Consider the following 24,219-nt stretch of genomic DNA (forward strand, 5'->3'; position numbering starts at 1 on the left):
ATTTAAAATATTAAGAAAATTTCCAACGATTCCCACATTCACGGCAAAATACAAATGTTGTCATAGGTTCATCCGCACTTCTAGTTTGTACTTGTGTATAAGTACAGTTATATTTTCTACATTTTCCACATTTAAACATGTCAGATGGAGTTCCTTCAGCTATAGACATTTGATGTTCCCTAATTGCCTCTTGTGTATACTTTTCTCGTTGTTTCTTCATTGCGTCTGAAGCCATATCTTCACTTGTCATAGTTGAAAATTTTTCAGGACTGATAACACCAGTTAATACATTAGCACGGAGATCAGGATTTTTTTTATCCCTCAAATTAAAAATTTTACTACGAATAGCAGCTTTGTATTTATCATTAGTATTTGTATGTAATTTAAAATGTTCCTCTTCAATACGTACCGCTAAATCTTCAGGATCTAGTGTACCTTCTGGAAGTTCAGCTATGTTAAAAGCACTTATAAACATTCCTATTACTTTGTTACGATACTATATCAAAATATATTAAAATTTAATTTATAAAAACTTACATCGTCTTTATGAATTTTTACATTAGCTGTAAACGTTTGTGATTGTGGTTGTGTTTTAGATATATTGTTTGTTGGCTTTTTAATAGTTGGCACACTCTGTTGAGGTGGAGGTGGTGTATTACTTGATTTCTTACTAACATTTGTTTCCATTTGAGATTTCCACTTTTTAACTAAAGACTTCATCCTTTTATTTAAAGCTTCATTTCCACTTTTCTTTCTTAATTCATTTACAGTGATACCAATAAGTGTTCTTTTAAGAATATCAATTGTTATGTCCATACTTTCTAATGCAGCAATCAACTCAGGAGCATCAACAAATTCTTTATGCCCATCAATCATTTGTTGTAGTCTTCTTTTAATATCAAGAATATCTTTTTCCGAAATTGAAGGCATGGCAGTAAGTCAAAAAAATAAAATATTAACGGAAATTAATTAAAATTGAATACAAGTTTTGTGTTTGAAAATGCCAATTTTTTGGAGAAATGTTTAAAACTAAGTAATCTCAACACTACAATTTAGTTTAAAGTGTGATACGAAATATATTACAACGATATGAGTTATCAAAGATAAAATTAGATCTAATAATTTATGAATCTGAAAAGAGTTAAGAATCATTTAATTTTGGATTTTTATTTGTTAAACATAGAAAATAAATTGATACTATATAATTTTTGTTTAACCATTTTTTCTAATAAAAACAAATAATGTTTTTTTTTGTTTTTATGATTTCAATGTCAATTTTTTAATTACTTATTTTTGATATTATTATTATTTATTCAAATTTTTATTATTTTTACTTTTGATAAATTTTTTTTAATATTTAATGTATTAATATTTTAGTTATATTATTTATTTTTTATTTTTTAAAAAATAGAAAAAGGAATTATCAAAAATAAGCATTTACAATAAAAATATTTTTTTAAATAGTCTTAAAAATATTTTAAAATAATACCTTTAATTTTTAAAATAACTAGGGTAGTGATAAATTAAATATATCAATTTATAAATTTCAATATATGTTGTAAAAAAGTGAGTAGCACTTTTCAAAATAAAGGATTATTGAAATAAAATAGAACAAAACAAAATTATTAAAAAAAATCAACAAGAATATTGTATAAAATTTAACATAGAAATTTTAACTATGAAATCTTCTATATAAAAATAAAAATATTAAGTTTTATGAATAAATTTGATGAATATAAAAATTGATAGAAAAAACATCATAATAATAATTATTATAATCAATAAAATGGTACATGATGTATAATAATTTAAATTGTCAGTTGACAAATAAAAAATTATGTTTGAAACTCTTAAAATAAGAAGATAAGAAACAATTTTTAACGCAAATTTTGAAAACTGCATAATATTATATTGAAAAAAAATTACTTGTGAAGTTTTCAACTATATATATATATGTATAGTAAGGATGTTAATAATAATTTATTAGGAAAATTTGAATCATTAAGTTTTATTTTTCATAGAAAAGTTTCAAAAAAACGACTAATAAGAAAAACAAATAAATAACATTTTAAAAATGCTGATATTAAAAATCTAATATTATAAAGTGATAAAAAAATTTAAGACCACATAAAGATTTAGAAATAAATTAAAATTCTAAAAGTAAATATTAAAATACAAAAAAGTTTTACAATTTTAAAATAATTCTAATATTAATTGTGTCATGGACATTTTTAAAAAATAATAATTTAAGAAACTATTCTAATAAATTAATAAGAAATAGTAAAGTGCAACTAGAATTTTTCTTGATAGCTATCTGATCAAATTTATTTTTAAACAATTAAAATTAACTGAATTTATCTCTACAAATGCTATGAAATATGTTTTTTTTGGTTTTATAAAATGTATATTGATGAACATTAAGTTTATAAAAAATAATCATATTAAAATTAAAAAGTACCAAGAAACTATGTAGAATTATATTTTTCAAATATATATATTTAAAAACTAAGCTTTAATTTTTATTTTTTTTAAATTTTCTAATCTACAATTAAAAATAAAACGATTTTTTGTATTTAAAATAGGCTATTATTAAAACTTACTTTTTTTAATACTTATCGAAGCATATACATAATTGTTATTATATTAAAAGATGTATTTTTGAATTTAAAAAACTAAAAAAAATTGCAAGTAATGTAAAATCACTTTCAAACTAGATAAAAAGTATTTTCAATAAAATTAATAAAAATTAAAACAAATTTTTATTACTTATTTAAATTTTATTAAATTAACAAAAATAAATTTTGTTCTGCAAAAATATTTATAATATTATTATTAATAACAATAAATAATACAAAATTGTTTTATTAATTAATACTATTAATTTTGTATTATCAATTTCCATATAAAAAAATATAAAATTATTACTTAATAAAAATTTTTTTTTTGATATATGTTGTAACTAAACTTTTTGTTATTTTAAGAAATATTTTAGTATAAATTATAATATAAAAAAATGTAGATAAACTATTAGTATAAAAGAATTTTAAGAAACTAATTAAAAAAATTAAACTAAATAGAAAACATTTATAAATAATAGTTAATAAGTTTACAATAATAATTAAATACATTTGAATAAATAAAAATATACAAATGATTTTAATAAAACTCTATAAATATATTTTTTTAGTTTATTAGTTGACATCTGAAATATTAAAAAGTTATTTTTTATTAAAGAATAGATATTTATTAATATTATAAAAAAAAACACTTTTGATTAAATATGACTATATTCGTTAAACTTTTTGTAAAAAAAAAAGTAAATTAATTAATGTTTTTTATCAGCCAATTCATTTAACTCTTTATCAATAAAATATTCTCCAATACCTGATCCAATACGTTGTAATCTATTATATAAAACGGTAAACATATTAATTTCTTCAATTTGTTCTTTTAAATAAAATTCTTCTATAAAATTTGTTAAATCGGAATCATTATTATTTGAAGCAATTTTATGAAGTTCAATAATTGAATTATTATTAGATTTTTCTAAATTTTGTGCAAATAATAAAGCTTCATCTAATGTCATTATATTTTGTTGAAGTGGTTTAATTGGAAATAATTTTACAATTCCACCACGTTTATTTACATAATCCATTAGTTTTCTTCCATGGTTTGTTTCTTCTTCACTTTGTTTATAAAAAAATTTTGCTGCACCTAACAAAGCTATAGTATCTCTGGCAAAAATATTTGCCATTGCTAAATAATGATAAGATGCAACTAATTCATTATTTATTTGTACATTAAGTGCATTCTCCACTTCAGTCACAAAGAATTGTTTTCCAGAAACAAAGCTTTTATTTTGCATATTACGTATATGAATTATAAATTGATGTTAAATAAAAAAAAATTTTTTTGATATAAATAATTTATAAAAAACTAAAAATTTAAATAATTTTGTAATTATATTAAAATATTATAATGTTATCCTGTATAATATTACTATTAATTGAAATAATATAAATATTCCAATATTTATATTAAATTTAGAAGAGTTGTTAAGTTCATTGACAAAATTATTACATCCATCTTCATCACAAGAACAGGCCTAAAAAATTAATTATTGTAAATTATATATTATAACTTACAGTTATATATTCATTACTTTCAATATGAGGCCATATTTGTGAAACCATTAAAGGTAAACAAATTTTACTTTTTTGTAAAAATTGTATTTCTGGTGAATGAATATCTCCTGCTTGAAAAACATCAGAAGCACATCCTCTAATATATAAATATGGTCTATTTTCATTAAGAATTCCACCAAAATATTGTTTTTCTAAAACAACAACACAATTTGTAGAACAATCTTTAACTGGAACAAAATTAGTTGTTTCATAACTGTTATCGCATGCATAATCAAATCGTGGTTGAAAAAGATTTTGTGGTTTATAATTAAAATTAAATGCTCCTTTTTTATATAAAGTTTCGTATTCTTCTGAAGCACAAGAGAAACATCTTAAATAATGTTAATTAAAAGAAAAATTAATTAAAAAAAGTACTATTAAACTTACTGTATTGCAAAAATGTATTGTTTAAAAAATGTGAGAAAATAAAATAATATAATGATTAGAAACATGATATATAGGTCAAAATATTAATGTGCTAATGAGAAGAAAAGTTGTTTATTAGATATTATGTTAACTTATATATAGTATTAACAATAGATTATCATTACCACTTTTTTATTTTTACTATATTTATATTCTAAAAATAATATAAAATATAATAATATCGTTTTTTTTTACTTAAAATAGTATATAAAAAAATCATTTAAATAAATTAAAAAAATATTATTCAATTTATAATAAATATATGATAAAATAAGCAATAATTTAATAATAATTATAAAAAGAATTTAATATTTTAGTTTAATTTATTTAAATTATATTTTTTATACAACTATTCTTTTTTGTTTAAATTTATTATCAATTTAAATGTGTAAAAGTTTTTAAATAAAATGATTTTAAAAAAAAATTATATTTATGTGAAAATATACAGTAAAATAGTTAAAATTTAAAAGTAACATATTAAAGATATATGAATTCATAGTTATCTTTTCTTCACACTGATACGATGTAGAAAATTTTATATAAAATAAAGAAAATCCTAAAAATGATATAGTAACTCATTATACTTGCTTTAACTCCTTTATATTATTTAAGAAAAGACAGAAAACTTTCGATTTCCGTCCCTAATTGGGAGGACAAAAGTTACATTTGATGTTTAGTTTTCTTTAAAAAGTTTAAAATTATAAACAAAAAGGATAGATGAATTGTAATGTGGTATATATGTGTAAACAATCATATTAATGGGAAATTGTTTAAGATTGTATTAAGGCCTATTAGCAGATCAAATTTAAAAGTAATTTTAAAATGTTAAAGTTACATGTAATGATATTGGCATTATATAATATATATATATATATATATATATAATATTATATATGTATATAAAAGAATATAAAATTGTTATTATATATATATATATATATAGAAGAAAGATGTAATACTATTTTTCAATACAAATTTTGATTGTTAAATAATGATATTTTAAGAAAAGTCTGTCTTATGAAAAAAGAAAAACTTAACTTCTGTTTCTAATCTTTATGTTTGTTATGAACAACAATAAGAAATGGCTTTTAAAACGTTAAAGTAATGTGATAAGTGATAAGCTCTGTAAGTAAATGTATGAGTGAAATTTTAAGTTTGGTATCATACTATACCAGAGAGTATATATAGTACATTATTTAACACTAATTATTCAATCAGAATTTAAGATAAACCAACTTCCGACAACCTTAAAGATAGAAAAATATTTTTATATTATATATATATATATATAAAGTATGGTTGTAAAAAATATCGTTATATATTTATGTGGTTTACGGAGAATTAAAATAATTAGGGTGAATTTGGCATATTTGGATATCTGGCACATAGTAAATATATAAAATAGAGATTATCTTTGATGAATTGGATATTTATTTTATAAACAGTACTGTTAAAAATGGGAAAGAAAATTATAAGGTGAATAAGTATTAAAAATTATTTATAGTTTTTTTTTTTTTGTTAAATAAAACTATTTATGGTATAATACGTTCTAAAAAGTCCTTACAGTCATCAAGTTCCTTAAAAAATTAAATCAATTTTAATAATAATAAAAAAGAATATATATAACTTACTTGTCTTGTGACAGAATGATCTAATCCTTTATAAATTTGAAATATTAATTCATTATTACATTTATTAATAATATCAATAGATTCTTTAACTAATGATATATCAATAATTTTATCATGATCTCCAGTACCAAGCCAAATTGGTGTTTCATTATTATGGGTACAAATTTTAGGAAAAAGGTGTTTTTGTAAAAGATAACATGACATTGTAATAGCACCAGCCAATTTAAAAGGAGCAGACAATGTAGTATATAAAGAAAGACAACCACCCATAGAAAAGCCTCCTAAGACAATTCGGTTATATGGAATGCCTATTTTTCTTTCTTCTTCTATTAATTGATAAATATATTGTCTTCCTTCTTCAACTGAAACATCATCTTCCATTCTTTTTCCGCTATTATTATGAACATCATACCAAGCTGTCATTAATTCTCCTCCATAAAAAGAATATGGTCTTCTTATTGCAGTTGGTAAAATATATTTTACATGTGGAAGTCTAACTTCATTTTTTAATGAATCAATCCATCCATATGCTGTATCACCACGACCATGTAAAAATATGACTGTAGCTGTATGATGTGTCAAAGCAGGAATAATAAGAGGTGGTATTGAAGTAACAGCTTTCATTCTAAACTTATTTAAATATTTAATAAAAAAACAAAAATAATTTATTTAATAATTTATAATAAAAATAAATCAAACATGTTAATAATAATTTAATTAAATTATAAAGTAAAAATATTACATAATATATTAAAAAAGTAAACTATATATAAAATATCATAATTCCAAATTATATAATTATATAGAAAAATCAAACACTGAATTCAACTAAAAAATAAGAATTCAAAACTATAGAAAAAAATAAATTATAATTAATCAAAATTATTTTATAAAAAATGATAAATTAAATAAATTAAAAGATAATACCATGAAATTGTTTTTTAAAAAATAAATTATAATTTATAAAATGACTGATTTTTTTGATTATAATTTATATAAATTATTATATGATAAAAAGATTAGTATATGAAATATTTATTATTTCTTAAAAAAAGTTAATATTTAAAAAAAGGATAGAATAAATTTTGATTTTTATATAATAACTTATGTTTGTTGTTTGATAAAAATGAGCATTTTATTTATTTGTTTTTTAAATTTTAATAATATATATATTTTTTTTCAAAGTACTTTTTTATATTAAAATACATAAATATGGAAAATATAGTATTTTTCTAAAATCTATATCGAAAAAGCAAAGTATTAACTATTTAATACAATTTTGAGTACTTTTCTATTTATATAAAATCATTTTTTTTAAAATACTATTTTTCTTAAATCTGAATCTTAATTAATTATTAGTTTGTTTTTTCTTTAGATAATTTTAGCAAGTTTGTTGTAAAAAATGTTTCTGTCTATACTTTACTGTTTTTTATTTCTTACATCAATAATCCTTTATATGTTCTTACTAAAAAAAATTTTTATGCACTAACAGATTGTAAATATTTTCTATTTTGTCTAATATGAAATCTCTTAAATAAGTAAAAAAATTAGTTAATTAAATATATTTATTTTAATTTACATTTTCTAAAGTTTTAAAGTAATGATACACAGGCATATCATTTGAAAAAGTAAATAATAAAATATAATTTTGTATACATATGATAAAGACATATTTTTATTGAAATAATATAACACATTTTTAATATATTTTTAATCTTTATACTTTGTTTAAAATTAATAATAATAATAAAAAGCATAAAATATATAATAAGAATATTTTATTTATCATAATTTTTAGAATTACAAAAAAAAACATAATTTTTTAAACATAAATATTACTTTTTAATTGTTGAAGTATGAAACATTTTTAAATTTGTTATCTTTTTATTTTAAATCAAAATTAATTGATTGTGATTTATATTATTTAAGTTTTTTTTTATTTTAAAACTTTATTAATTTTCTTTTATTTTTTTAAATAAATTTCAAAGTTAAAACTTCTTTATAAAAAATTATTTTATATTTAAAAAAAATGATATTTCTTATTATTATATTAAAAAGTTTAATAGTTAAAAATATTATATAAAGATTTTTTTATCTATTAAGAAAAAAATCATAATTAAAAATTAACACATTAAAATTAAACAAAAATATATTTAATTAATTTTATTTAAAAAAAATGGCCCTACCAAAACTGAATAGTACCCAATTTTGTTTTCTAAAGATTTAGATATAAATCAATTTTTCATTTTCTGTAGTTTCAGTAATTTTTGAAGAAGATTCATTTTTTTCAGAAGAATTTAATTCATCTAAATCAGGTAATGTTTCAATTGTTTTAATAAAAAGATCTCTATTTTGTTTCAATAGTTTGATGGATTGAGGTATTGTTTGTTTTGAAAGTCCATTATTTGTAATTTGTCCTGCCTCTGCAAAACTAATCCATTTATCCAGTTGTTCTTTAATTTCTTGTTTTTTAATAGAAAAATGACGTAAAATAACATCTTTAAATGCAATTGAAGGATTTTTTATCATATCATACATAGCCCATCTAATTACATTATGCATAATATTTAAATCATAATCAAATGATGCCTATAAAAATTATTATTTATTTTTAAATAAAATAAACATACAGCTTTTCCATTATCAGTATTTCGTGAACGTTCATAACCAGGTTCATTAAAATATGGATCAGAAACAAGAATTAATGATTGAATACTAACAAGAACTTGAAGAAGAGAACTAGTCTCTGAATTCCATCTTTCTTCAGGTCTTCCATGCCAAGTATTTAAAATAGAAAGGCAAACTTTACCGTCTTGATACAAGTTTGGATTAAATCTAACAGAACCACCACCCGTAGTTAAAAGTTTAACTTGTACAGGACTATTTGGATAATCATTTGGAAAATAAATATCAAATTCAAAACATCCATTTTCATATGGTGTATCTTTTGGACCAGTTATTAATGCTTTCAATACATCTAATCTTTCTTCACATGTTTTAATAAAAATAGAACTTCCAAATGATAAAGGTAATGAATTTTTTAAAGTTAACATTTCTTGTGCTATTCGTCGCATTCTTGTTCTAGAAGCTGTTTGTCCACCACCATTATGTGTAACATTTTGTACATAAAAATATGGTATAATAAAACGTTCATTTTCATCCATATAAGATATTGGTAAAAATTGATATTTTTTTAATTCATCAATATATAAATCTTCAATTGAAATAGTTTCTTTTTTGTCATTTTTATTATATAATTCTATATCATCATATATTTTTGATTTTAATGATATAAATAATGTTTCCATATGTCCTAATAAATTAGTTAAAGTTGTTTCACTTATTTCTTCATCATTTGATTGATCAGTAGTACTTTCATTTTCACAAATTTCATCTGCTTCAGTTTTAACTGTTGATATATTATTATCATTACCATATTTTATATCTTTCTTTGTAACTGTTACTATATTTTTAAGATTACTTGTATATGATTTTATACTATCATAAATATTGTTAAAATGAGTAAATATTGTAAAACCTTCTTTATTAAAATTAAGTAAAATTTTAATTAATTCTAATGTTGTTCCAGTACTTTCTAAATGATATTTTGATAAATTTTCTTTTTCATCTTCATTAAATAATTCTAAATATGAACATTGAATTGATTCACAACAAACCATTGTAGAAAGTAATTCAATTAAAGATTCATATACAACAATATGTTTAGCAATATCCATAACTGAATCATTAGAAAGATAATTTTTAATATTATTAGATAATGATGATCTAAATGCCATTATTAAAAATTCTAATGAAATAAAATATTTAGTATTACTTTTTATTTGTACATCCATAATATGTTCATTAATATCACTACGTTCAGATAAAGAATGCCTTGAAATACTCATTGAAGTAAAATCTTCAATACTTGTAGCAATTCCACTATTTAAAGTATTATTTCTTGATCTTGAAAGTCTTGATGAAGCTCTTGAACGAATTTTATCGTCATCAAAAATTTCACTTTTTATAGTCATAAAACTTGATAATATATCAAACATACAAGCAACAATTTTTTCTTCACTTTTTTTTTTATTAAAATATTCTTTTACATTCCAATGTTGATTAGTAGTACCATGTCCATAACCTGTACCTTTAGCCCAATAAGAATCATTATCTTTTTTATTTTCAGATCCACTATACATAAAATAATTTTCTTTATGTCTATTAGAATTAGATGCACTTTTAGCTTGTACTTCAGAAAGTTTAAATTCTTCATATTGTTGATGAAATATAATAAGAGAATTTATATTTATAACAGCTTCATCTGCTTTTTTCATTTGATTTGTTCTTAAATCTTTAAATTTTCCTTTAAGATGAGAATAATGAGAAAGCATAATAAAAACAATATCACAAACTCCACTATTTATTGCTTCATGTCTTAACGATAATGCTTCATTTTCTTGACCTTTATCTGTATTTATTCTACCAAAAAGAGTTTCAAGAACTTTAAATGGTAAAATAGTTAAAGCTTCTTTATCAATATCTTCATCTGTACTACATATTCCAAGTAAAATTTTAATCAAATAAACTGACATATCACGATTTTGATTAACTAATGCTTCAGCATATCCTTGTAATTTTAAAAATGTATTAAAAGCAATCATTACATATAAAGGAATTTGTTGATCATTTACAACAGATATTGTTTTCATATCATTAAATAATGCTGTTAAACCATAATAATCATTTCCTTTATTATTATCATTTTCTTTAGTAGATTTCATATCTTCAATAAATGTAGAAGTATCAAAAATTTCTGGAAATTCAGAACTAAAATCATTTTTTAAACCACCATTTGAAATTTCATTTATATATGAATTTTTATTTAAATTAACTTTTAATAATTGATTTTGCATATGACAAATAGTATCCATTGTTCCATGTTCAGATAATTTACCACTATTCAATTCATATTTTTTACCATGAGCTCTTTTTCTATTTAATTTTGAATCATTTGAAAATAAATTACATAAATTACTTGATTTAGATATTATTTTACGAACATTTTCTGCTATTTTACAAATATGATTATAACTTTCTGAAGTATTTTTTATATATTCAGACATAAGACGTAAACCACCATTTCTAGCAAAATGCATTAATGTTGATTTTGATGGTGAATTTGATTCAACAACAAATTTTAAATTTGAATTATCATTATTAATATCATCAGATTTTTTAATTTTCATAGTAACATTTGAACAATTAACAAATAATGAAAAGAAACCATCAGCTCTATCACCACCATGAATAGAATATCCAAAATTACAAATAGAATTATTTAATAATGATGGTGAAATACATGATCTTGATGTAGTACTAAAACTTGATTCAGACATTGCATCTGATTCATCATGAGAAATATCTTCCATTGTTGTTGTTGTATCTAAGAAATTATTACTTTTATCATTTAATTTTGATATATCTCTAGCATCACATCTTAAAGCATCAATAATTTGTCCTATTGTCCAATCATTTGAAAGATTATCTTTTATAAAACATTGATCTAAATATAAACCATAATTTTCAAGAAAATAATTTTCTATTTCATTTTCTTTTTTAACTAATTCTTCTTCTTGTTTATTTTTTACTAATGATGAATAAAAACCAGGAACATCTTCAAAAAGATCTTGTGCCCAATCAGTATAAGGAATTAATGATTTATCAAATTTTAATCCTTTACAATTATTAGAAGATTCTCTATCATTAAGTTCAAGTTCTTTTGATAAATCTTCCATTAAATGATTAATTGGTGAATAAAGTGATGCTCTACATAACATAGAATTTCTATCACATCCAAATAATGGATGTCTCATAATAATTTTTGAATTATCACGTCTAAAATTATTAGCAACTTCTTGATCTAATGAAATTTTAACATATATTCTTTCTTCATCTAAAACAATTCTATAAACAAGTTGTTTAGCTGCACTTGTTAAACTTTTTCTTTTTGATTGTACAAGAATTTCTGTAACAGCTTCTGCAATTTTAGCACGATGATTACCACCATATGATGTTAAATTATTCATTAAATCAATTACTCTATCAGTAATTTCTGAAACAGTAAATGTTGTTTTTTTAACATAATCATCAAAACTTTCAGAAGACATAAATGTTAATAATGGAATAATAAAACTAGTTGGTTTATAATGATCTAAATATTCACATGCTGCACCAACATAAGAAATTTTTGACAAAAAATTAATAATATTATAAAAAGTAACCATTTTATCTTTTGATGGTTTTGTACAAATTTGATAAATAACTTCAAGATATTGATTAAGTATACCTTTTTCTTTTAATAATTCAATTGCTGTTCCTGATTGTCCAATATGTTGAAGATAATATAAAAATGAACTTGTACTAATTTCCATAATATTATTTTTTTCATTATTATAACCAAATGCTTCTAAAATAGATGGAAATAATAAAGATGTTGCTTTGACAAATGAACACATTAACCATGCAAAAGCTTCTGTAATAGAACTTTGACATGATTCTATAAGTTTTGGAAGTAAAGGTATAATTTTATTACCAATTTCAATACATGTTGCTGCTGTATCATGTTTCATTAAATTATCATTAGAATTTTGCCAAACAATACAAGAAGCAATCCATATTAATGTTGAATCTAAATAATTACCAAAACCATTTTTTGGTGAAATAAGTACTTTATTAATAATAGAAGAAATTGTTTCTAAATAAATTTTTTGTCTTGCAACTGTATATGAATGAAGTAAATGAATAGGTAATTTTCTATTTGGTCCTTGTTTGACAATTGTACAAGATTGTGATATTGCTTCAGCAAGAAATTCCAAACAATCAGGATTAACATAATTTTCTTCTTGAAGATATTGAATAATAAGACTCACAGAACTACATGATAATGATTTTTTTTGTTGATCATAATGTAAAAATATTTTATTTAAATGTTTTTGTACCTCTTCACCACCACCATATACCATAAAATATTTAATAAATGAATGTGATAATTTTTCATATTGACTCCATACATTCACATCATCAGTAAATGTTTTACTTAAAATATCAAGCCAATTTATAAAATCACGTTCATATTTAAATTTAAATACAAGATTATCTATAGCTGGATATCCATTAATAATAATTTGAGATATTGATAATGATGAATTATCAATAGGTTTTTGAAAATATAATCTTACTGCATTAACAGGAAATGTACTTACATTAAATTTAATATCCATTTTTCCTTTACCAACAACTTTTTGTGGATTAAAATTACCTCTCCATGATGATAATGATGGTTCTGTTGCAAACATTGCTTGAATTCCAATACCATTACAATGATATGGTATAGCAAATTTAATTTGAATATCTTTAAGTAAAATTTGATGAGGAAAAGTAAATGTAAGATGACAATGAGCTTCTTCTGAACCAAAATTATATGTCCAATTAATAGCTCTAGTTCTTTTAGCATTTCCTGGAACATGTGACATAACACCATAAATACTACTATTAAGATTTCTCATTGAACCAGTTATATTAGATAATGGTGCATAATTTACTTCACGATCAAAATAATTTTTTCCTTTAGCTATTGATATTTTTTCTTCCATTCCAGTTACAGTATTTGTAAGTTTTTGAAGTTGTCCAAATAATTCTGTTGATGGTGATGATGCTATAAATGATTGTAAAGATGAATTAACATATCTATTTATTTGATCAGCAATTAAATCAACACCTTTTAAATCAGTAAAACATTTTTTATATTCAACATTTTTTAACATTAATTGATAGGCAAATTGTAGTGGTTTTGACATACCAATAAAATCTTTTCTTTTATCTAAATTTAATAATTCATATGAACTTATATTTTTTAATGAATTTCTATTATTTCTATTTAAATAAAATATAAATGGTTCAACAAATTTGCTTGAATTTCCACTTATTAAGTAACTGCTAAAATTAGTTAATTTTGATAATATATCATAAATATAATCTCCAAATGAAATTAAAGCTAATTGAACAGATTCAAGTGATTCAAAATTTATAGCTTTGTCACAATCACAATATGACAAGATATCAAGCATCTTATATAATAAATCTAATTTTTCATTAAGAAAATATTCAGCATAATTTTTATATTTTAATGTATTACTTAAATCTTGAATCATAGTAAATAAAAAATGTTCTAAATGAGAATCACTTTCATTTCCTATATTTTCATCTCTTTTTGTATTTTCATGTTTACAAGTTAAAGACATATAATTTTCATGTAAAAATTGAGCAGTATCACCTGGTAAAAAAGCACTAATTGTTGGTAATAAATTATTATCTACATCATTTTTGTTATCATTTTTTTTTTGTTTAATTTTAGTAAATCCATCATTTATAAGAGGATTTATTTTACCATTATTATATTTTTTTCCATTACAATCTCCCTCTAAACATATATCATTATCCATTACTTGAGTAAAACATTTATTAGGAGGAATAGTTGGCCTTTTTTGAAAACCATCTAATTCAAATATATCAAAAAATTTATTGTCATTTTCATTAAAAATTTTACGATTTTTAACAAGAGATAATATTCCATTAAGAATTGGTTCTAAAATATTAAAATAATGTTTATGTTGTTCAGAAAATGACATTTCTTGAAAATTTATCTTCATCATTATATTTGTAATGTGATTCATTACAAAAGCATTCTTTTTTAAAATATTATATTTTTCTTTTAATAAATAACTTATAACATTCAAAATTTTAGTTCTAAAAGTAGAAAAATTTGATTCATCACGTGATAATGTAATTAATAAATCTCTAACAGGAGCAAAAAATGCAGCTCCAAGATTAGTATTATTATCAAGTTGAGAATTGAAATATGAAATAAAAAATTCTTCAAAATATTCTGAATTAATAAGTTTCCCTGTAATTTTTGAACTAGCTAAGCATGAAAGTTCTATAAGTCTTATAGCTTCATGTGATATATCAATGGTATCAAAATTAAACCAAAATTTTTTTAAACTAATTAATGTTTCAACAGCAGATTCACTAAGACAAATATCTTCATAAAAAAATTTAGCTTTACCATGTTGAGAAATAATTGAATTTAATTTAGTTCTAACATTACCAAGAATATCAAAGAAAGTAATCAATATATTTTTTGCCAAATTGTAATTTTCAATAACACAATTAAAATCAGAAATTAAACAATTAAAAATATTGATAATAGTATACATTGTAATACCCATAAATTTTTTAGATATTGAATCTTCATATTCAGTATGTTGCTGTTTTTCTAAAGGTAAATTAGCAATATTACACCATTTTCCAAGACATTCTTTTAATATAATTTCATTATATATAATATCAGATTTCAAATTAACATCAGTAGATTGAGAAAATCTATAATAAACATAACTTTGATTAGCAGGTAAATATGGCATTATCAAAGAATCTTTGGCCCAAATTTTTTTGTGCAAATTTATAACTGCTTGTAAACAATTACCAATTCTATCAGATTCTAAAGCTTGATTGGTAAAAATATAAGAAGCCAAAACTTCTGTATCAACAATATTTTTTAAATCTTCAGTTATATTATCTATAAATTCATTCATCATTTCAATTAATACTTTTAATCCACTTCTTTTAATATTTTCTGTACTAAGTAAATGAATAAAACGTTGTCTTTGATCATTTAATTGTATTTCATACTTTTTAAGTTGATTTTCTTTAAAATTATTAAATGTTAATCCACATTCTGTTTCAATAACAACATCATCTAATAAAGATTCATTATTATCTTCACTAGTTTGAATATCTAACTTATTTTTTTTAGACTCTGATAAACTTTCATCTTCATCAGGACTTGAATCATCAGCTTGATCAGATTTTTCAGCATTATCAATAACATTATCTACACCTGATATATAATCTTTATTAGCTATTTCCATAATATCTTTTTCAGAAGCATTTTTTGATACATATGATAAAGAAACACTATTAGTTTCAACACTTCCACCTTTATTTCTACCAAAATATATTCCTTCAAAAGAACTAAGAGCAGACAATGCAGCTCGTGATTGAGTTGAAAATTCTATATCAAGTTTATAATCATCATTATCCATATATCCCATTTCTATAACCATAAAAGATAAATATTCTTTTTCAGATTTTGCTGTAAATGCAAATTGTCTTTCAATAATTCTTAATACATCTATCCATCTAAAAATATAAATCATTGATTCTTCTTTAAGAAGTTTTTTCTTTAAAAATTTTCCAACAAAAGCTGTTAAAATTGTAACACGTAAAGAAGATGGTATAGTACAAATTTTTTGATCTGATGGTCTTAACAAATACATAAGAATCATTAAATGTTCATATAATAATTCTTTATTTTGTGAATCAAAATTTGCCATTGAAAATATATCATGTGGAGTTGAAAAACCCCATTTTGATCTTTCCATTCTAGATGCTACAGCTGTATGTGATGGTGCTTCCATATTTTCTATGTTTATTTTAAGATTTGAATCATAATCAATTTCAACACAATCATATTTAAGTTGAGGAAGTTTGTCATGTGAAACTTGACCTTCCAATATATAATTTAATCTTTCACCAAGTGATAAATGTTCACGATTAGTGACAGATGTATGTAATTTCATTATATCTTCTAATGATTCAATAGTAATTGGTGTCATATCATAACCAATTTTTTGACAATCATTTAATATTAAAATATGTTTTTTTACATCACTAATTATAGCTGTATAAAAATCATTTGTTCCTTCTTTAAATTCATTCATTTTTTCAAATTTTGTATATGATGAAAGAATATTTTTTATTTGTTGCCTAAATTCAGCATCAATAGAATCAAAAAAAAGACATTGTAATGCATGTTTAAGCCAATATTGTGTTGTAGTATCAATCATTAATGATATTAAATTATATGTTTTTTCTTTAATAACAAGTGTCAAAGGAAGTGGATGCATTCCTCCATGATTACAAACTTTAGAAATTATTTTACATAAAAGAAGTTTTGTAACAAGTGGTAAATCAGAATTTGAATCATTATGAATTTCAAGAAGAAGATTTGTTAATGTATTAACAATTTCTTTACAAAAGTCAAATGGAATTTTTAGGCGTGCTGAATATTGTCGAGTTTTACTACTTGAAATATCTTTTTTATGTTGATGAATATTAAATTTTATACTATTTTGAATATTTTGAGAATTATGAAAAACTTTATTTGACAACATTTGTCCAAGATTAAATTGTTGTTGAACCATAAAAGTACCTAAATATGGTTGAGAAGAAGTTGGTGATGATGTTAACATATCACCTAGTGACTGAGCTATTGTTGATGATGGTACACTTAATGAAGAAAATACATGTGGTGGTAATGGCATTCCACCATGAGTAATTAAACTAAATTGAAGTGGAGGTGGAACAGTTGAAGGAGGAAATGTAATTGCTACTGTATTTTGTGGTGGATTTTGATTTGTTGTCATTGATATACCATTTTTTTTGTTATTTATTATATTTTGGGAACTTGTAGGCGATATATTAAAATCTTTTGTTTCTGATACATTTAAAGATGTTTTAGGAGATAATGTAGAAATTGCAAAATCACCAGAAATAAAACTCCATCTATCAGATTTTCTTTTATTTACCACAACAACATCAAATGCAGTTGAACATAAAGTTAATGTCCATGTAATTAATTGATGATTTTTATATAAATTCTTTTCAACACATTGTGATACTAAAAAGGTTAATAATTCTTTCATTGTTGATCCATATAAAGCAGGAAATTTTACAGTACTATGAAGTAAAAATGAGAACATCATAAAAAAATCATCATCAGTTTTATATTGAAAATAAGTATAAAATTTTTTAAGAACAGATGTAAAAAATTGTGGCCACCAAGATTTTGAATAACATGTTTGAAACAAAAGGCTTATTAATTTTACTCGTGTTTCAGCATTGCCAAAAATAACAACACTACCAAATATAGAAACAGCTGATTCAAGATCAAATAATTTTTCAACAATATCATTTACTAGCTGAGCATTTTTTTTTAAACCAAAATTGTCTCCAATACGTGTAGTAGATACTAAAGATCTTATTGATAGATTTTGTGATACTTCTAATAAAAATACTGAAATACTTTCGAGATATGCTTGAACACGTCCTAAAGTACAATCATAAAATGTAAAATTTTTAGAATTAAATAAATTTTTAGCATAATTTTGTTTTTCAACAATTTCTAACTGTGAAATTGTATTTGATTCCAATATTCTATTTATAATTCCATTTACAATATTCCATTTTAATTTTTTCATATGACAATTTTCTAAATTTTTTAATAAAGAATTTTGTTCTTCATCATCATTTTCAAGACATCCAATTGAAAGTTCAATTTCTTTTTCTAAATATCTAAAACTAGCTTCTAAATTTTCACGTAATTGAATTAAACTTTTTAAGTCATATATATCTGTACAACTTAAATGTCTATGTCCATAAAAATTTCCAAGACAAAAAATACTAGCTTCTTTTACAAAATTTTTAACACGTAAAACAAGTGTTACAAATTGAACAGGTGACTTAAGATTTATATTATTAAGTATTAAAGATCTTTTAGAAAATGTATTAGAACTTCCAATAATTTCATTTGGTGATTCTTCATTAAATTGACCAAGAATATCAATACTTCCAATAGCATTATTTGAAGGAATAATAATATGAGTTAAATATACAGGTGTTCCAAAATTAATAAGAATAGTTTTTTTAGAACCAACAGTTAATCTATCCATAGTAACAAGTTCTGGAACAGGTACTTGAATTGCAGATTGAAGACTTAAAGTAAATTTTTTATTTATCCAATCTGTTTCTTGTCCTTGTCTATTTTTTTCTGATGTCATTGATGATCCAAAAACTTTTACATGTCCAGTAGTTTCAACAATTTTAAAAATTAATGGTTCACTTTCTAAAATACCATTTAAAAATGTTGGATCAATAATTACATCACGCTCAAAACAATCATTAACATTATTTGATTCTTTTCCCATACTATTATTTATATTTACTTTTGATTCTATAAAATTAGGTATAGATGAACCAAAAGATTCCATTACAGCAACTGGAGGAAAAGGTGCAGACATACCATGTTTTTTTTGAGGTTTTAATTGATTATTTTTAGAATCAGATGAAGTATCAGAAATAGAAGAATTATTAAATGTTTGAGTTCCATTAATAATTTTATAATCTAACAATTCAAACCATTTTTTTGTATTAATATATGAAACACTTCTGATTTCTCCTGTACTTACATAACAATTCATATCATCACATATACTTAACCATTCATCAGTATTACCATATATAAAATTTTTTGCATCAGAATTTCCATTTCTTATATTACCATTTTGTATAAGAAAATCAAAATTAAAAAAACGAATATAATCTTCTTTTGTTGATTGAGAATTTCCTCCTAATCTATGTTGAAATCTAGATAAAAAAAATTCAGGAACAGTAGTTTTAAATCTATTCATGTTTTCTTCACTAATTGGATTAGGATAAATTTTAGTTTGATCATAATTTTTGTTATTAATTTTTTCTGTTGCATCTAATACATATTTTAAATCCTTATAAATAGAATCACCAGATTGTGCAGCTTTATATTGTTCAATAAGAATATTATAATTAGTTTGACTTGTATTACTAGCTGCATTTGTAAGTGAATCAGGAGTTGGTATTTCTGGATTAATATGTTTATTATTATATTTTCTATTCTTTTCAATAATATTATGTGATTCTCTGTTTGATTCACAATTTAAATAACTTTTGACTTTTATTATCGTTTTTGGCCAATCAAACATTTCAAGTTCAAACAAATCACCAGGATACGATATTGTTTCTAATTCTGTTAAAAACTTAGCTTTTTGACGTTTTTGATTATAAACATCACTTAATTTTTTTAATATAGAACAATATTTCATTATTGTTTCATTACAAAGTGCAATATTTGTTGTATCATTCATAAAGTCACTTGTTCGATCTAGTAATGTTGTTAAAAATATTATTAAATTATAAAATGAACTAGAATGATCAAAATTTTGTAAATGAGGAATAACTTTAGTTACAATTGTAATCATTGTTTTCCAATATTCAGAATAACAATTTAAATCACATTTAGAAGAATTCATAAGTTTTGTTAATAATAAAATGATATTATATGATAAATCTTTTGTAGAATGTACAAATCCATACTCTATAATATCCATTATAAAAATATCATTTTGAGACAAAAATAAAAATTTATTAACAATAGAAAGTTGAACTTGAATTGAATTAACTCCTAATATCCAGTTAAGAATTTCAATTGCTTTTATAGATGTTTGTCTCATTTCATTTATTGTAAAAGATTCATTTGTAAAATTAAGAGGAAATCTTCCAAAAGCAATGTTAAGTAAATTAATATGACATTCTGTACTTGTTAACAATGCATATCGTTGTATTTTTGGCATTTCAATATTATTACGATCAAAATCACAAATAAAAAATGATATTTCTTTAATTACTGCAAGTTTTAAATGATCACCATTTAAAATTTCGTATCCTTCACGTGATGTTTTTATTCCACTTACATCACATTTATTTGATTTTGTAGATTTATTTAATAATCTTTTATTTTTTGAACTATGAAACAATGTATGCATATTAAAAACAGAATTTTCTTTTGATAATAATTTTTGATATCTGCTAAGAGATGAAAATTCTGAAGGTACAAATTCCAGAATAAAATAAAAAGTTGTGACACCTCCAGGTTTTACAATAACTTCATTATTATAATCATAATCACAGGTATCTGCTAAAATTCTTTCAAAAAGATCTTGATATCCAACCTGACAAAGAATATTACCTTGATCAATATCAGAGTAATCAAGCAAATTAAAGAAACTATCTTTGTTAGATACTGGTAAAAGATGACTTTTAAATGATTCCATATTTTTTCTCAAAACTCTAGTATTTGTTTCATCAAAATATTCTAACAAAGAAGAAGATTTTTCACCTTCTTTTAATTTCATTATACTAAGTTTCATTTGTGGTAAAGGCATATTAATATCAGCAAGTTTAAATACAATATTAATATGTGAAAAAGAACTTCCACTGGTAAAAGAAATCTGATAAACTTGACAATATAAATCATCCTCAATACTAACAGTAGGATCAATATTAAATGATTTCATTGCAAAACATTTCATGTAATCTTTATTTGAAGATGCAGGTCCTGTTAACATGGAAAATTTGTGATCACTATTAATTTTCCATATTGGTGGTACTTGAATTCTATATTGACTATAAGTTCCTACATTTCCTTCTTTTTTAACAAGTTCACCAACTTTATTATAAATCAATTGGGAACAATTTTGATCAAATAAAATTGGTTGCATTTGAATAAGTTGCCATATTTTACAAACATTTTCATTATTAAGTTGTTTATATGCTAAAGTGTCTTTTAGATATTCTTTCATTTTATCTAATGTTAAATTTGTATCAGAAACAAGTTTAAACAAAATTTTTGTATCCACTTCGTTAACAAAATCATCTGGTACTGATTTTTCAAATTGAAATGACATTGCTTCACCATTTCTATCAATTCCAAGAATAATTTGATTTTTTGTTAAAGCAAAACTTTCAAAATTTACTCCTAATATTGCTTTTTCATTTGAATTTAAATCACATATTTGTAAAATACCATCATTAGTTAAAATTATTGCACTATAAACAACAAGTGGTGGTTTCGAAGATCTAAAAAAATCTTTATTTAAAAGTATAATTTTCTTAATTGTTCCATCAGATATTTCTTTGTGTATAATACCATTAGGTATTAATGTTTCTGTGCATAAGCAAGAATGGTTGACTTTGAATGATATAATGGCACTTGTTTTTGTTACATAATTATTTACAATGAAAAAAATATTTTTAAATTCAGAATCACCAATAATATATTCAATACAATTTGGATATTTCAAATAATGAATAATTGTTTGAGAAATTTTTAAGTAACCTTCAAGTTCAAATATTTGATTTTCAAAACTATATCTTATTGATGATTCTTTACTATTTATATCACATTCATTATAATCATTTGACATACTATCTTTAAACATATCATCATCTTCAGAAAAATCAGCAAAAGCAAGTGCTTCTTCCACTGTTATTGTTGTAACTTTAAATGGAGCACATACATCACGATCGTTGATATTTTTTTTCTTTTGAAGAAAGACATTTTGCAATGTAGTACGATAAGATACTACAACATTCTCGGTAATATTTCCATCACTAACTTGAAATGCTACTACTAAAAATGTAGTTGATCCATCGTTATAATGACCCGAAAAAACATTTGAATATGTTTTTTTAGATAAACCCGTAGAGTTATCATTGAGTGTTTTATATGATATTAAACAAAGCGCTGTAATTTTTGATTTTAATGATTTACTTATATCAATTCCAATATCAATAAGATGTTTTTTATAAAATTGATCATTAAGTAATCCTATCTTAAATTCTACAAAATCTCCAGGAATAATAGAATATGGTTTATGTAAAACAACTCCACATGTATCATCCTTATAATTAATACCAACTGGAACATATTTTGACATTGAATTAGATGTTCCAACAACAATAGAATTAACATTATTTAGATTATCAGATATAGGCCTTGCAACTGTTGATGAAATAGTAACATTCATTGGTATATTATATTGACATTCATTTTTAAAGTGACTACATTTTTGTGAATATCTTTCATGTTCTTGAATCGGATCATCATTAGCTTCCCAAGTAGCAAGACATAAGTTACATGCAAAACAAAAACATCTGTCAACAGCATCTCTATGAATAGAATGATAAAAACCAGATCGAGCCATATAACTAGGTACTGCAAGTGGAAAATTATTATGAGGCCAAGAATGAAATGATAAAAATCTTGCCATTTCACTTTTCATGATATGATTATCTTGTGTTTGAATAACTAATGGTTCACTAACGATACTCTTTAATCCCTGGCAATATGGATCAAATTCCCACAATGCAACACGTAATCTTTCAAGTAAATGATACCAAAAAAATTCTCTTTTCCTGTCATCATCATTTTCTTTAGTAACACTTATTATATAATCCAGAAGTTCATAAGGTTTTTTTATAGTAACAATCGTTGAACTAAATACTCCAGCACTAACAACTTGCATAGCTTCAAAAATACTTTTATCAAAATAATTTAATGATATATTATCATCACCATCATTACTACCTTCTGATTTAGATGAAAAATAAGCAGCCCAGTGAATAATTTCAAATGATCCCATTTCAATTTTAATTTCCTCTTTTTTATCTTTTTCCGGTTGTTTTGGAAGTAATGAATTCTTTAATAAAAAGGTAGATTCAAAAGGAATTCGAAAATTGATATTTGTACTATCTGTTATAAACACTGACTCATCATCACCATTAATTGATAAAAAAATATTTTTATTTTTAAATTCACATAAACACACTGGTATAGTTGATAAATCAGAATTTAATTCATATATAGAACCATTTTCATAATTAAGATAATATTTATCATTTTTTGGATGATAAAAAATATCTTTTATCTTATTTTTTGGTAAAGATACTTGAAGCCTATAAAAAAAAATAAAACAACAAAATAAATAAAATAAAACTTACTTTGATGGAGTGATAACTAAAGGACAATCAGTCAAAGGCTCCAATTGTATAGGCTTTTGGGTACCCATTTTCTCGGTAATAAGGAATATTTTATATTGATAATATCTAATATTCCCTAAGGAGGGATGTCTCGTCAAACTATAATAATCGAACCTTAATTGAGTAGCTACTATAAATAAAAATGTTAATTAATAATTAATAAA

General features: G+C 22.3%; 5 protein-coding genes across 5 annotated transcripts; all 5 read right to left on the minus strand.

The window, feature by feature from the left end:
• Window positions 1-10: 10 nt before the first annotated feature.
• SRAE_2000004500 (Zinc finger, TFIIS-type domain and Transcription elongation factor, TFIIS/CRSP70, N-terminal, sub-type domain and Transcription elongation factor S-II, central domain and Transcription elongation factor, TFIIS family and Transcription elongation factor, TFIIS-related family and Transcription elongation factor S-IIM domain and Transcription factor IIS, N-terminal domain-containing protein) lies at window positions 11-930 on the minus strand (the record flags this gene model as incomplete). Its single annotated transcript, XM_024650826.1, has 2 exons — window positions 11-496; window positions 538-930. The coding sequence occupies 2 exons, from the start codon at window positions 928-930 to the stop codon at window positions 11-13; spliced, it is 879 nt and encodes a 292-aa protein (XP_024504564.1).
• A 2,395-nt stretch (window positions 931-3,325) lies between these two features.
• Window positions 3,326-3,865, minus strand: SRAE_2000004600 (Ferritin/DPS protein domain and Ferritin-like diiron domain and Ferritin-like superfamily domain and Ferritin-related domain-containing protein; the record flags this gene model as incomplete). Its single annotated transcript, XM_024650827.1, has 1 exon — window positions 3,326-3,865. The coding sequence occupies one exon, from the start codon at window positions 3,863-3,865 to the stop codon at window positions 3,326-3,328; it is 540 nt and encodes a 179-aa protein (XP_024504565.1).
• A 108-nt stretch (window positions 3,866-3,973) lies between these two features.
• SRAE_2000004700 (Caenorhabditis elegans ly-6-related family-containing protein) lies at window positions 3,974-4,636 on the minus strand (the record flags this gene model as incomplete). Its single annotated transcript, XM_024650828.1, has 3 exons — window positions 3,974-4,105; window positions 4,146-4,515; window positions 4,572-4,636. 3 exons carry the CDS (start codon window positions 4,634-4,636, stop codon window positions 3,974-3,976), a joined length of 567 nt encoding a protein of 188 aa, XP_024504566.1.
• A 1,506-nt stretch (window positions 4,637-6,142) lies between these two features.
• Window positions 6,143-6,865, minus strand: SRAE_2000004800 (Phospholipase/carboxylesterase/thioesterase domain-containing protein; the record flags this gene model as incomplete). The annotated part of the gene is made up of 2 exons (XM_024650829.1): window positions 6,143-6,187; window positions 6,242-6,865. The coding sequence occupies 2 exons, from the start codon at window positions 6,863-6,865 to the stop codon at window positions 6,143-6,145; spliced, it is 669 nt and encodes a 222-aa protein (XP_024504567.1).
• A 1,599-nt stretch (window positions 6,866-8,464) lies between these two features.
• Window positions 8,465-24,084, minus strand: SRAE_2000004900 (Ubiquitin-conjugating enzyme, E2 domain and Baculoviral inhibition of apoptosis protein repeat domain and Ubiquitin-conjugating enzyme/RWD-like domain-containing protein; the record flags this gene model as incomplete). Its single annotated transcript, XM_024650831.1, has 4 exons — window positions 8,465-8,830; window positions 8,872-12,800; window positions 12,837-23,971; window positions 24,017-24,084. The coding sequence occupies 4 exons, from the start codon at window positions 24,082-24,084 to the stop codon at window positions 8,465-8,467; spliced, it is 15,498 nt and encodes a 5,165-aa protein (XP_024504568.1).
• Window positions 24,085-24,219: the final 135 nt, after the last annotated feature.

Source organism: Strongyloides ratti (genome assembly GCF_001040885.1).
Source record: "Strongyloides ratti genome assembly S_ratti_ED321, chromosome : 2".
Classification (NCBI taxonomy): Eukaryota; Metazoa; Nematoda; class Chromadorea; order Rhabditida; family Strongyloididae; genus Strongyloides; species Strongyloides ratti.